This window comes from Geospiza fortis, unplaced genomic scaffold (assembly GCF_000277835.1).
Source record: "Geospiza fortis unplaced genomic scaffold, GeoFor_1.0 scaffold85, whole genome shotgun sequence".
NCBI lineage: Eukaryota > Metazoa > Chordata > Aves > Passeriformes > Thraupidae > Geospiza > Geospiza fortis.
In genome coordinates, this window is record NW_005054358.1 from 926,188 (window position 1) to 937,856 (window position 11,669).

General features: G+C 48.6%; 1 protein-coding gene across 11 annotated transcripts in view; it reads right to left on the reverse strand.

The window, feature by feature from the left end:
- The window catches only part of ZNF618 (zinc finger protein 618), an 84,615-nt gene that overhangs the window by 55,714 nt on the left and 17,232 nt on the right, over positions 1–11,669 (reverse strand). For 9 of the 11 annotated variants that reach the window (XM_031059274.1, XM_031059276.1, XM_031059272.1 and 6 more), the window contains exons 3-5: positions 9,834–9,929; positions 6,736–6,812; positions 9–48 (exon numbers count right to left, since the gene is read on the reverse strand). In XM_031059274.1, coding sequence (XP_030915134.1) covers positions 9–48; positions 6,736–6,812; positions 9,834–9,929 — 213 coding nt within the window. The remainder of the gene's footprint in view (positions 1–8; positions 49–6,735; positions 6,813–9,833; positions 9,930–11,669) is intronic. The other 2 variants (XM_031059277.1, XM_031059273.1) reach the window with 1 other exon arrangement.

Sequence of the window (11,669 nt, forward strand, 5' to 3'; positions counted from 1 at the left end):
GTACTTACTGCCTTGTGAGGCTCCTTCCCCTGAGGCAGCTTCGGTGTCGGCAAAGAGAAAAAGCAGCGCTTAGATCCGCCGGCCGCGCTGCCCGGCCCCCACCGCCGCCCCCCTCGCTCCCTCGCTCTCCTCTCCGCCGCTCTGCCCGGCCCCTCACGGGACGGAGCGGGCCCTGAGGGGCTCTCCGGGGCTGCGAGGGCAGACATGGCCAACAAGGGCTCGTGGTCATATAATGGTCTGGGCTGGAAGGGACGTTAAAGCCCATCTCGTTCCACCCCCTGCCATGGGCAGGGGCACCTTCCCCTGTCCCAGGCTGCTCCCAGCCCTGTCCAGCCTGGCCTTGGGCACTGCCAGGGATCCAGGGGCAGCTCCAGCTGCTCTGGGCACCCTGTGCCAGGGCCTGCCCACCCTGCCAGGGTACAATTCCTAATTCCCAATATCCCATCCAGCCCTGCCCTCTGGCAGTGGGAGCCATTCCCTGTGTGCTGTCCCTCCATCCCTTGTCCCCAGTCCCTCTCCAGCTCTCCTGGAGCCCCTTCAGGCCCTGGCAGGGGCTCTGAGCTCTCCCTGGAGCTTCTCCTCTCCAGGTGAGCACCCCCAGCTCTCCCAGCCTGGCTCCACAGGAGAGGGCTCCAGCCCTCAGAGCAGCTCCATGGCATCCTTTGGACACAATTTTTTAACAGGCAAGTGCTGTGAACCCAGAAAAGCGAACGGTGGACAGTGCACCCAGCTGAGCTCCTGCGGGATTTGCCACAGCCGGCTCCACCACCGTGCCTGCCCTCCACAGGCAGTGATGGCAAAGCCTCCACGAGAGATGGGCCACAAGAATTCCCCCAGGGTGATTCTATCCTGAAGGCAGGGTGATTCTATCCTGAAGATTCTATTACTGAAGGCAGATGGGAAAAGAAGGGAGAGAAAGCTCCCTCCACTGTCGTGTGTGGGACTGCAAGAAGCATACAGCAGAGATCATGTTCAAGCCCTAAATGAATGCAACAGGCAAAGCTGTGAGCTGGAAAACAAACCCCAAAGTTACAAGTCAAGTATCATAAACAATTAGGATTTCCAAGCCAGTTTGAAGTGTTTCATATTCATCCTAAATTACATATACTGTATGTCACATTATCTAATAACGTAAATGCGTTGCAAAATATTCCATATGTCTGTTGGAATGATGCTTACACTGCACTGGAAACCACAGCTACAGAATGGCACAGCGTTTTTGAATTTAAAATTTTCAACTTTAAGTAATGAGCACTGTTTGCCTTTAATTCCCTTATTTCTTAAAAATAATAAAAACAAATGATTGTGAGTTTGTGAATTTGTACATTTCTACTTGATTAACCTGCCTGATTAGATCATTCTTCTAGGCAACACAATTAATTTAGCACAACTTCATAAACTCAGGCCAGATCAGAAACCCTCAGTGATACTGCAGAACCTCGACAGCAAAGCCCAGGATTTTTCCACAGCTGCTACTTGTTTGAATTCTCACCCATCATTCAAGGAAAAGCAGCTATGGCACAATAGATTTATGCAAAATGCTGTCCTGGTGTTCACAAGCAACAGCATGAACAAATCATAAAAGATATGCACTATTTAAATTGCTTTAAAAAGTACTTTAGTCAAATTTAACAAGAATCAGGCAACACGCAAATTTGAGGAACAGCCATTTCTGAACTGTGTCAAGAAATGTTGTTACTCTTAGTCATAGACAGACTTAAAGTATTCATGAATTTAAAAATTACCAACTAAAAATCCCCTTACAGCCCACTCCATATCACCTTTGAGGTCAGACCAAGTAATTCCAGTTGTGAAACAAAAGACAAATTTCTGAGAAAGTTGCAAAAGTCAGTAAGAATAGGGAGGTGGGCAGGGAAGCTGGAAAACGGGCTAGTTAACTCCTCTGTCCCAAGAAGCTTTCTGCATCTCATATGAGTGTCTGCTGCAGACTGGGAAATGTGCACGGGAAAATGGATCTTGAGATGCAGGGCAGAGGGCAAAAAACCTCCCCAAAATAATGTGATACTCTCAGTAACAAATAAACAAATGAACCTCAACTTTCCATGGCTCAGGAACACCATCTCTCCTCAGGGATGGTTATTCCTCTACTAGTTTTCTACTCCTCACCTCAAAGTCCTTTCAGCGACAGAACCACTTTAACTCAGACTCCAAAAAATGTGCACTTTGGAAAAAAGCATTTTTCCATATTCACCATTTGAATGAGTCATCTTCCTTTTCATATTTTTTGAATTGAGCAGAACCCATTCTTGGAAAACATTAATCTGAAACTTGAAAAGCTTTGAGAAGTTTTTAACTGGTGAAACTCAAAACTTGGCCTAAAGAATCCAGCCCTGCTCAGAGCATCCAGGATCTGTTCTGGTGAGGGCAGCTCAGCCCTCGGCTGGCACAGTCCTGTGGGGAGGACATGGAGAGCTGAGGGGCTTGGAGGGAGGCAATGCAACAACTTATAATGTAAATAAATAATAATGAAAAACAACTTGAGCAAAATCATCAGTCAGCCCAGAAAAGCTTATCTGGAAACAGAGAACTTCCACCAATTCTTGGGTTAGAGGCGATATATCCTGCGAGGGTTAAACTTGAGCCTTGCTATTTTCTTTCTTTGCTTTTGGAAGAATTCTCCTTTGGGTACAAATTTTCCTTGCTTGGCCTCAGCCCAGAGGTTTATAAATTTGCTGTTTGAAAGTCTAATAAAGCAATTTCAGCCCTTTTTTTTTTTTGGAGTTATCTAAAAGTGAAATAATTTTCCTGACTCAAAACATGCAGATGCTTTGCTACTCATGTTGCTTAAACACGACCCAACTGTACAAAGCAGAACTTCCTAGCTGACTAACTCCTGAAGGCAATCCAAACCTTTTAATGACCTGAAAAACCCCACACAGCTAAAATAAAAGCACTGTAAGCAAAACATTTTTAAGCCCTGGGTTGCGTGTAGGCGAAGCAGTAACATTTGGGACAGAGCCTTCCATCGGCACCGGGAACACGCAGCCCCTCCGCTCCAGCTGAACTCCAGCAGGAGAAGGAGCCGGGATCCTGCAGGGCTGCAGAGCAGCTCACAAAGGAGCCTTTCAGCTCCACAACATAACTTTTTTGTTTGGTTTCTTCTTTATTTTATTTGTGAGTTTTGGGGAGGCAAAGGGGAAGGAACACAACCTTTTCCTTTGTCCCTCGATGAAACATAGCGGGGAAATTTCTTACCTACGTTTCTGGTTCTTTGCAGAACCGTTACACGGGGATTTCCATGCCTGGATCTCGGCTTTCGGGGGAAAGCAGAATGGGAACTTGTTCCTGCAAGGCAGCACGTCCTGAAGCAGAGCTGCCTCAGCCCTTCTGCAAACTGCCAGAGCGGTCGCTGCCTGAAATTCTCCAGCCAATGTTCAGCACCACAGGGAAGGCTCAATAAACAAAGAAAATGCCCTGTTTTATAACATAAACTCCCCTGATTCTGAAGGCAGACAAGAAAAGAAATCAGCCTCAAGAACACGGGTCACCTCCAACGCAGCTTGTCTGCCACAGAGAGCTGCAGTGGAGGCAGGTGCAGCTATAAAAAAATCCAGAAAATTTCTCAAAAAAATGCTCATTGCAAAGAAAAATGTGATGTTGCCAGGGCGAAACTCTTCATGTGGAAATGAACAGCTCAAAGGATGAGAAGACAGCAAGTTCTGCACAGGGCAAAACAAGCAGTGGATAAGGACGGATTGACTGCACGAGCAGAGAGGGTTACAGACCTTCCCCCTGCTGTAAGGCTCAGGTGGGCCCTGGACACAGAAACCAGCTCAGAAATAACCCAGATCAAAGCAAGGACAACTAGGGGCCCGCAAACCTTGCATTTTGTGTCACTGAGTGGTGACAGCCAGGCTGATGACACAAATGTTTTGTTCTGCCACAGAGGTCCAAAGCAGATCAACACCAGTTCCTCTGCTCTCTCCTGGCCTGAGCTTTTTCTGTCTCCTGCTCTGTCCCCTACAGCACCATGACAGGGGGTATTAGTGACACAGAAAAGCAGAGAGCAGAGGCCTGGGATGGGGTGTGTCCTTCAGCAAATCACAAACAGCAGCTATTGCTGCTGGAATGGACCAAAAACCTAAAGAGAAGAAAAGGGACTCAGTTTGTTCTAGCTCCTCTGATGCTGAGCTGGGAGTCTCCCAGGATCAGTCCAGCTTTGGGAAAGGCAGATGTTAAGTGACTGATGGCTGGCCAGACCCTGGGAAAACCATGGCTGGCACCATCCTGCCAAGAGGGAATCCAGGTTCTGCCACTGCAGTCCAGCTCCTCCCTTTCTGCCCAGCCAGAAAGAAATGACTGAAAGATTCAGGACTGGAGTTTCTGGCAGCTGAGAACTGCACGGACTGGGCCAAGAGAGCTCACATTGCAGTGCTTCGAGGAAAGCAGCCCTGGGAGAGCTGGCTGCCAGTGCCCTGGCACTGGATCTGAGACACAGACTGGAGATCACTGGAGAACAGGAACGTGCAGGGTTACACCCTCAGTGCAGCCATCCCACCACGTTATCCTGTTTGTCCCCTGGGGCAGCACCAGCCCCTTCTCCTCTGTGAAGCCTTGGGCAATAAAAGCATCTTTCACAAAAATCCCCTTCATTCCTGCAGTCTTCTGCCATCCCAGCACCATTCCTGGTCCAGTCCATGCACAGCTCACACTGGATAATACCACACAGGGCTTTCCTCCAAAAAATCCTTCCTTCTTTTTTCCTACCCATCCTTAACCTTTCACTGCAGCCAGGCACACTCTGCCCAGTGCCTCAGCTCCCTGGGAGAATCCCACTGCCAGAACTGCATCATGTTTGCAGTTTCATTTCTTGCTGAAGAGTGTAGATGAATAAATAACTCATTTGTATTTTTATTGTCTTAAAGCAATTCAAATGCACTTTAAATGTAACTACTACACGAATCCACTTACAGTAACAGAAACCAACACTTTCTAAGTATCACAGATATAAATTCTGCTTCTCCATCACTGATGTGAGAATTAGTGATAAATTTCCACATTCAGAATTTTGAAAATTTTCGTCTTCTGCAACTACACATGACAAAGACCTTGGAAGCAAAAGGTAAAGTCATGTTTCCACTGAGTTCATGTCAAAACTATGGATATCAAATGTACAGGTGTATGTTGATGCACCCCTATAATTTAATATATTGCTTAATTTTATTATCAAAATATAAATGAATACAAATTAATTAGATCACACACTAGGAGGTGACATCATACTAACAGAGCTCCTAAAATTCCAGCTGAATCAAAGATCCCATGGTGCTTGGGGAAGTAAAATAAAAGCAATCCTTGTCCCACATTTAAATACTACAATTATTATTGCAAAATTGTTGCAATGCTGTGATGTAATGGTGAAGCATATCCCTGTTATTTTAGGATTTTTTTCCTTAAGCTGCAGAGTGAAGCTACTTGAAGCTACATTTAAAGGACTTTAAGGAATTTTGTTGGTATTTAGAAAAGAAATACCAGCATGGAAAAACAATTCTGTGTATCCAGAAGTACAGAAGCAGCTCTGTGATATTAAACAGCACACAAGGAATATGCAACCATGCAATTAAGGATCTGTTATGAGACTGTGACAAACTCTGAACACTTCTCAGCTGTGCTTGTGCTGACCTTTGAGAGTTTGAGCATTTAAAACTTAATATTAGCCTTCATCATTCCTGGATTTTCAACTACTGGTTACACTTGAGGAGCTAAAGCAGATGCTCCTGCCAGCCTGGCACAGTGACTCCAGTGCTCGCCTCAGGGACAGGAGACAAACCCAGAGAAATGCTCAGGAGCTGGTTTGCAGTCCCTGCTGTTTTGGTATTTCAGAGCTCCAAATCCTGCAAACTACACTTTGATTGAATAAACCACCTCAAACTTTCACACTTCTGCAATTAAGCAACATTGGATTGCTCAGTCTTACAGAAAACCCAGATCAAGACACTCCTGACCAAGCACAAGACCTTTCACACACACAGTGCATTTGGGAAGTGACCTCAGCTGACACAAGGGGCACAGGGGCAGCTCAACGAGCATTTTGATTTGAACATAAAAATGCAGCAGTCACAATGCCCATATCTGATTTATATCCTCCCAGGCTGACTTCTCAGGGGTGGATGGAACTCCCAGCTGGGCAAGAGCACAGAGCACCGCAGGGAGATACCACCACACTGCTGGCACTGGGACCTGCCAAGCAAAACTCTGTGATCTGAGCTGCCCCTGCACACAGGGATGCCCTCGACAGCTCTGGGCAGTAAATACTGCCCTGGACACAGGAGCTGCTCCTGACCTGGGGAGAAATATTGCTGGAGTTCAGAGCCATAAAGCTGAGACAGCCCCAACGTTTACCACTGAGCCCCTCTCAGTGGGACAGCCCAGAGAAGAATTACTGGTGACCAGGGAAGCAGCAGAGAACCTTCAAGACCTTCCTGAAAATAGACCTAAAATCACAGAATATCCTGAAGGGAACCCACCAGGATCATCCAGATATCCAACTCCTGTCCCTGCCCAGCCCCCCCACAACCCCACCCTGTCCATCCCTGGCAGCGCTGGCCAAAGGCTCCTGGGGCTCTGGCAGCCTCGGGGCCGTGCCCATTCCCTGGGCAGCCTGGGCAGTGCCAGCACCCTCTGGGGGAAGAACCTTGCCCTGAGCTCAGCCTGACCATCCCCTGAACCTGCGTTATCCCAGGATTCCCGAGACTGCAGCAGGACTGAGATACCTCTGTGTGCTCGCACATGGGTCTGGAAACAGTTGTAATACTTGTACTTCTTCCCACATATTCCACACTCGTAAGACCCTGAAAAACAAGAGAGAGAAGCACACATCACCATGAGAGATCAGGGAAAACAGCCTCCCTGCACACTGGTCCATAAACTGCGAGCAAAAGGGTGCACTTGACAGCAAAGTAATTTTTGGACGGTTCATGGAGATAAATGCAGGAAATCACTATCCCAGACACTATTCTGTCTGTCAGCCTTATTTAAGATTCCTTGGCATATTACCCTGAACTTACATTTTCAGTGTATCTTTTTAACTTTGCTAACGTGAAAGGGCCACTCTCAAAATAGCCTGACTTATAATTTTATAATAATGACTAATGTTTCCTATGGACAGAAATAACCTTGAATTACTTTTCAGTAAGTTCCTAGTAGCTGGGAAAAAATCCTTTCCAACTGAAAAAAGAAGGCAATATGTTATCTTGAGGCCTGGAGTTTTCAAAATTTCTCAAGAAATGCACAATGTACAAATTTCCCAAGAAACCCACAGAGATTTGGTAAATATCCACCCAGAGGAAACCAAATAGATACAAATAGAATTTTTGCCCTTTTTAAGGAAAAGCACATGACCACAGTAGTCCCTCTTCTCAATTTGTGTCTCTAATTCCAGAAAACACACATGTGCAAACAGTCATTTGAAATGAAACCAGAGGAAAAGAGCTGGGAGAACCATTTGTAATGATGAAGTTATGCCATGAATTTAGACTCTTTTGTTATGGAACAGGCAGACAGAAATTTCCTTAGATTTGTTACTTGAGTTGATACAATCTCTTTTTTTCCTACTTGACTTTGTTGCACACTCTATAAATTCAGAGTGTGAACTTTCCAGCCTCTTATTTGCAGAATACACTGCATTTCTTAACTGTCCACCAGAGCTGTGGAACTGGGATCCCCTTGGTGCTCTTTGGAGAGGGTGAGAGAGAGCATCACTTGACTGAAGAGGAGGTGGGAGAAAAAAGGGCTGAATGAATTTGGTATGAATGCAGAATTTCATTTCCATGCACCTTTCCTCACACAACCTTGAAACAATCTTTTCCTGACCATGCCAAACAGCAAAACTCAGGGAGGAGCCACAAACAAGAACAAAACCATTGACACACACCCAGATAAACATTCCCAAATGCATTTCACAGCAATACTCACCTGGAGCTACTCAAAGTGAGCTCTAGCCAGGAACAAACCCAGGGTGCTGTCTGAACACACTATGCTCACGGTCCTTTTTCCCCTTCCCATGTCCCATTCTTACAACTTGGGAAGAAATCACCCCCCTTAGAGTGTCAGAGCCCTGAACTCCCTGCCCATCACTGATAGCACCACCTGGGGCTGTGTCCTGGGCTGGGGAGGCTCCTTTGTCACTGATGTTGGAAGAGGCCACTTGCCACAGTCCGATACACCAGAGTACCCAGGTGAAAAAATGCTCCCATATTCTGATAGCACAGGCACTTGGCTGTATCTGATCTGCTCCAGAGCATTTTTATTATCCTAGCTCACTGTGTTTTATATAGATACTCAGCTGTGGGACAGTCACCACCTGTGGTCACTCCACACAGGCTGCCTAGTGAAACCCGGGCTCTCAGCAGGTCAGCAGCATCTGCCAGCCCTCACTCACTCCCATGCTCAAGGATTGATTCTTTTCACCACCAACCTCCACAATTCTCTTATGAGAACTCTTGGAGCTGGAGCCCCAAAGCAGCAGATGAGAGCTCACCATGCCCTGGGCCCTGCAAACAGGAGCCCTGAGCACAGCTGAGGTTCAGCTGAACCAACAGCAGGATGTGACTGATGCCCACCCACATCCCAGCAGTGCTGGCTGCACACGGAGCACTGGGAAGAGTTGGAATGGCTCCAGAGGAGGCCACTGAGTTAATCACAGGGCTGGAGCCCTCAGAGCCCCTGCCAGTGCCTGAAGGGGCTCCAGCAGAACTGGAGAGGGACTGGGGACAAGGGATGGAGGGACAGGACACAGGGAATGGCCCCCACTGCCAGAGGGCAGGGATGCATGGGATCTTGGCAATTAGGAATTGTTCCCTGGCAGGGTGGGCAGGCCCTGGCACAGGGCGCCCAGAGCAGCTGGGGCTGCCCCTGGATCCCTGGCAGTGCCCAAGGCCAGGCTGGACAGGGCTGGGAGCACCTGGGACAGTGGGAGGTGTCCCTGCCATGGCAGGTCCCTTCCAGCCCAAAGCATTCTGTGATTCTGTGAGTTGGTGCAAACAGGTCAAACACAGTGAGGGGCTCTAGGCTGCATTTCCTCCCCCATTTTTATTGTATTTCCTACTTCCTCTGGAGAGTCTATGGCACATAAATGCACTGTGCAGCTCTCCAAGAAGGTCAGCTGTGCAGATAACTGTGCAGTGCCTTCCCTGGGCACTGTGAACCCCGGCAGAGGCTGCAGCCCTCGTGCAGGGGCTGTGCAGGACACCAGGGGCAGGAACTGAGGGACCATGTGTCCCAGGCCAGGGCTTTTGTGCAGGTGTCCTGGAGCTGCCAGGTCCCAAGTGGAACCCAGGGAAGGTTGGAGTCAGCTTTGAGGGGGACACCTGCACTCACCCTCTGCCCACAGGTGGTAGAGCAGTGGCCCAGGAGCACAGGGACTTGGGGAGGGTGTGAGGGAGCTGTGTTACAGACCTGAGGCAGAGCCACAGCTCAGCAGCCACAGCTCAGCAGCCACAGCTGTGTGCTCAGCTCACCACAGGCCCTTATGTTAGAGAAAGGAGGAGTGACTTGCCACTGTGTTGTTAGAGGGGAGGAAAGGTGAAGAAGAGGAAGAAGGACATCACTGTGTGTTAAGGCCTCGCAGAGAACATGCCCAGGTGGCCTTGGACACCAGCAGTGAGGTCCTTGTCACTCAGGGTGTGTCATGCAGGTCCCAGCTGTGGCAGCAGGAGGGGAGGTGGGGAAGGTTTGGGGTTAGTTGGTGCACTCAGGTGGGCCAGGCTTTTCCTGAGCCTTGCAGCTGGAATCTGGGCAATGCACCCATTGCTTCCAGAGCTTCCTTTGCTCCCTGAGCCCTGGTTAGACTTTCACACCCTTCCATCACATACCGGACGTGTATCTCAATGCATGGTCAAAAATCCAGGTCCCTGAATATCGATTTCGTGTATATCCAACGGAAGAGTCACGTTCCACTGCTTTTCCATCTAAATTGTGCAAAAAGAAATCAGAAAAAAGCCCTTAAAGTGGATGCATTTCCAAGGAATAATGATGGCTGAAGCCTATTAAAAATTTCCAAGACCCATCTGTCCCTGTGGCTTCCTGACAAGATGTCAGAGGTCTCACAGAATTTCTTAAGGCTTCTGCAGTACTATTTTACCTCACCAGGGAGAATCCAAAGTGCTCTTGAATTTCATATGCTGAGCAGCTCAGCAAGTGAAATATCAGCACCATGGCATGAACCCAATGTGTGCATGGGAGGTGGACAGAGAGGCTCAGAGCAGAAGGATTCTCTCTTCACTCTGTCTCAGAAACATTTCTGATTTAATGCATTACTGGAAAAGTCCTCTCCAAAATGTTCCTTGTAAAGCACCAGATTGGGAGAGCAGATTGAGAGCTTAAGGAGTCTTGTATCAAACTTCTCCTGATCAGCTCACAGATAACTCAGTCTTCCAGGACACAAATACTGATCTGATGCTATTCCCAACAGGAGGAAATGATCCATATCTGATAAACAGTCTCCCCCTCCTTCTCCCCAGTTACAACACAAGTGCCCTTTGCTTTTCCTCTCCTCTCCAGACAGCTCCATGGGACTTCTGTGCCTGTCTGCCCTGACTTCCCTGCCCTGAGAAGTATCCATGTGCTGTGGCTCTTCAAGTGCCCTGGCCTGAGGTCAGCACGTGAATTTTGCAGAAGAAAGAAGAAAAGAACAGGAAATGTGGCAGCCCTGAGCTGTGCAGGGCAGGAACCCCCACCCCAGGGCTGGGACACCCGGGGTACTCTGGGGGTCTAGGGGGTGCAGGGGGGAGCAGGGGATCCACAGCAGCTGCAGCTGACAGGAGCCAGCTGAGAGCCAACTTCTCCACTGGCTTCCTCTGCTTGGGATGCCAGAGAGGGACCCCACAGGACTGAAAGACTTCTGTGGAAAAGCAGCTGAGAGGAAAATGGTCCAAACCCACAAACAGCTCTTTGGCTGGGGACTGTGGCCACTGTCCCCAACCATCCCACCCAGTACAGCCCCTTCCAGCCCCCACAAGGTTTGGGATGCCCCACATGGATGGAGGCAGAGTCTGGAGTGCCGGGAGAGACAGGAGCTGGTGCAAACAAGAGGCAAAAAACACAAGGTCTGTTTGATGTAAACACTGCAAGGGAATAGCAGCAACTGAGCTGGGAATCCCTTTTATAAATTGCTCCAAGTACCAACTAAAATATAAATAGAGCAGATGTGTGACTCAGAAAAGAGACGTAAATCTTGTAATGTGCATTTCAGCCACATCCCAAGGCCGAGCCCTGCAGGAAAACTGTCACTTGGAGCCACATGTGCCCTTCAGCACCATGGTCCCAGCTCAGACACATCCCCCGTTTAACCAACTGTCCCCAGCACCCCCTGAAGGGAAACAGGCTGGGGGTTGGCAATTCCACACAGGAGAGGGGTTCATTCACTCCTGAGTCACCACTTCATCAGGATTTGCTATAAAAATAACCATTTTCAACACCTCCAGTCTGAACTGCCCCGATGAAGGTGAATTAAATCCTACCAAAGCCTTGCCTGTCTGCATGGAGGAGGGGATTCAGATCCAGGGCTCCCAGATCCCAGGGCAAGGAAAGCTCCTGGAAGTGCTGGGAGCAGCAGCACAATCACAAAGCCTTTGCTTCAGAGGCAGGAGGCACCAGCAGCATCAGCAGGGCACACTTCTGGGCTGCTCCAGTGCAGCAGCTGGACTGGC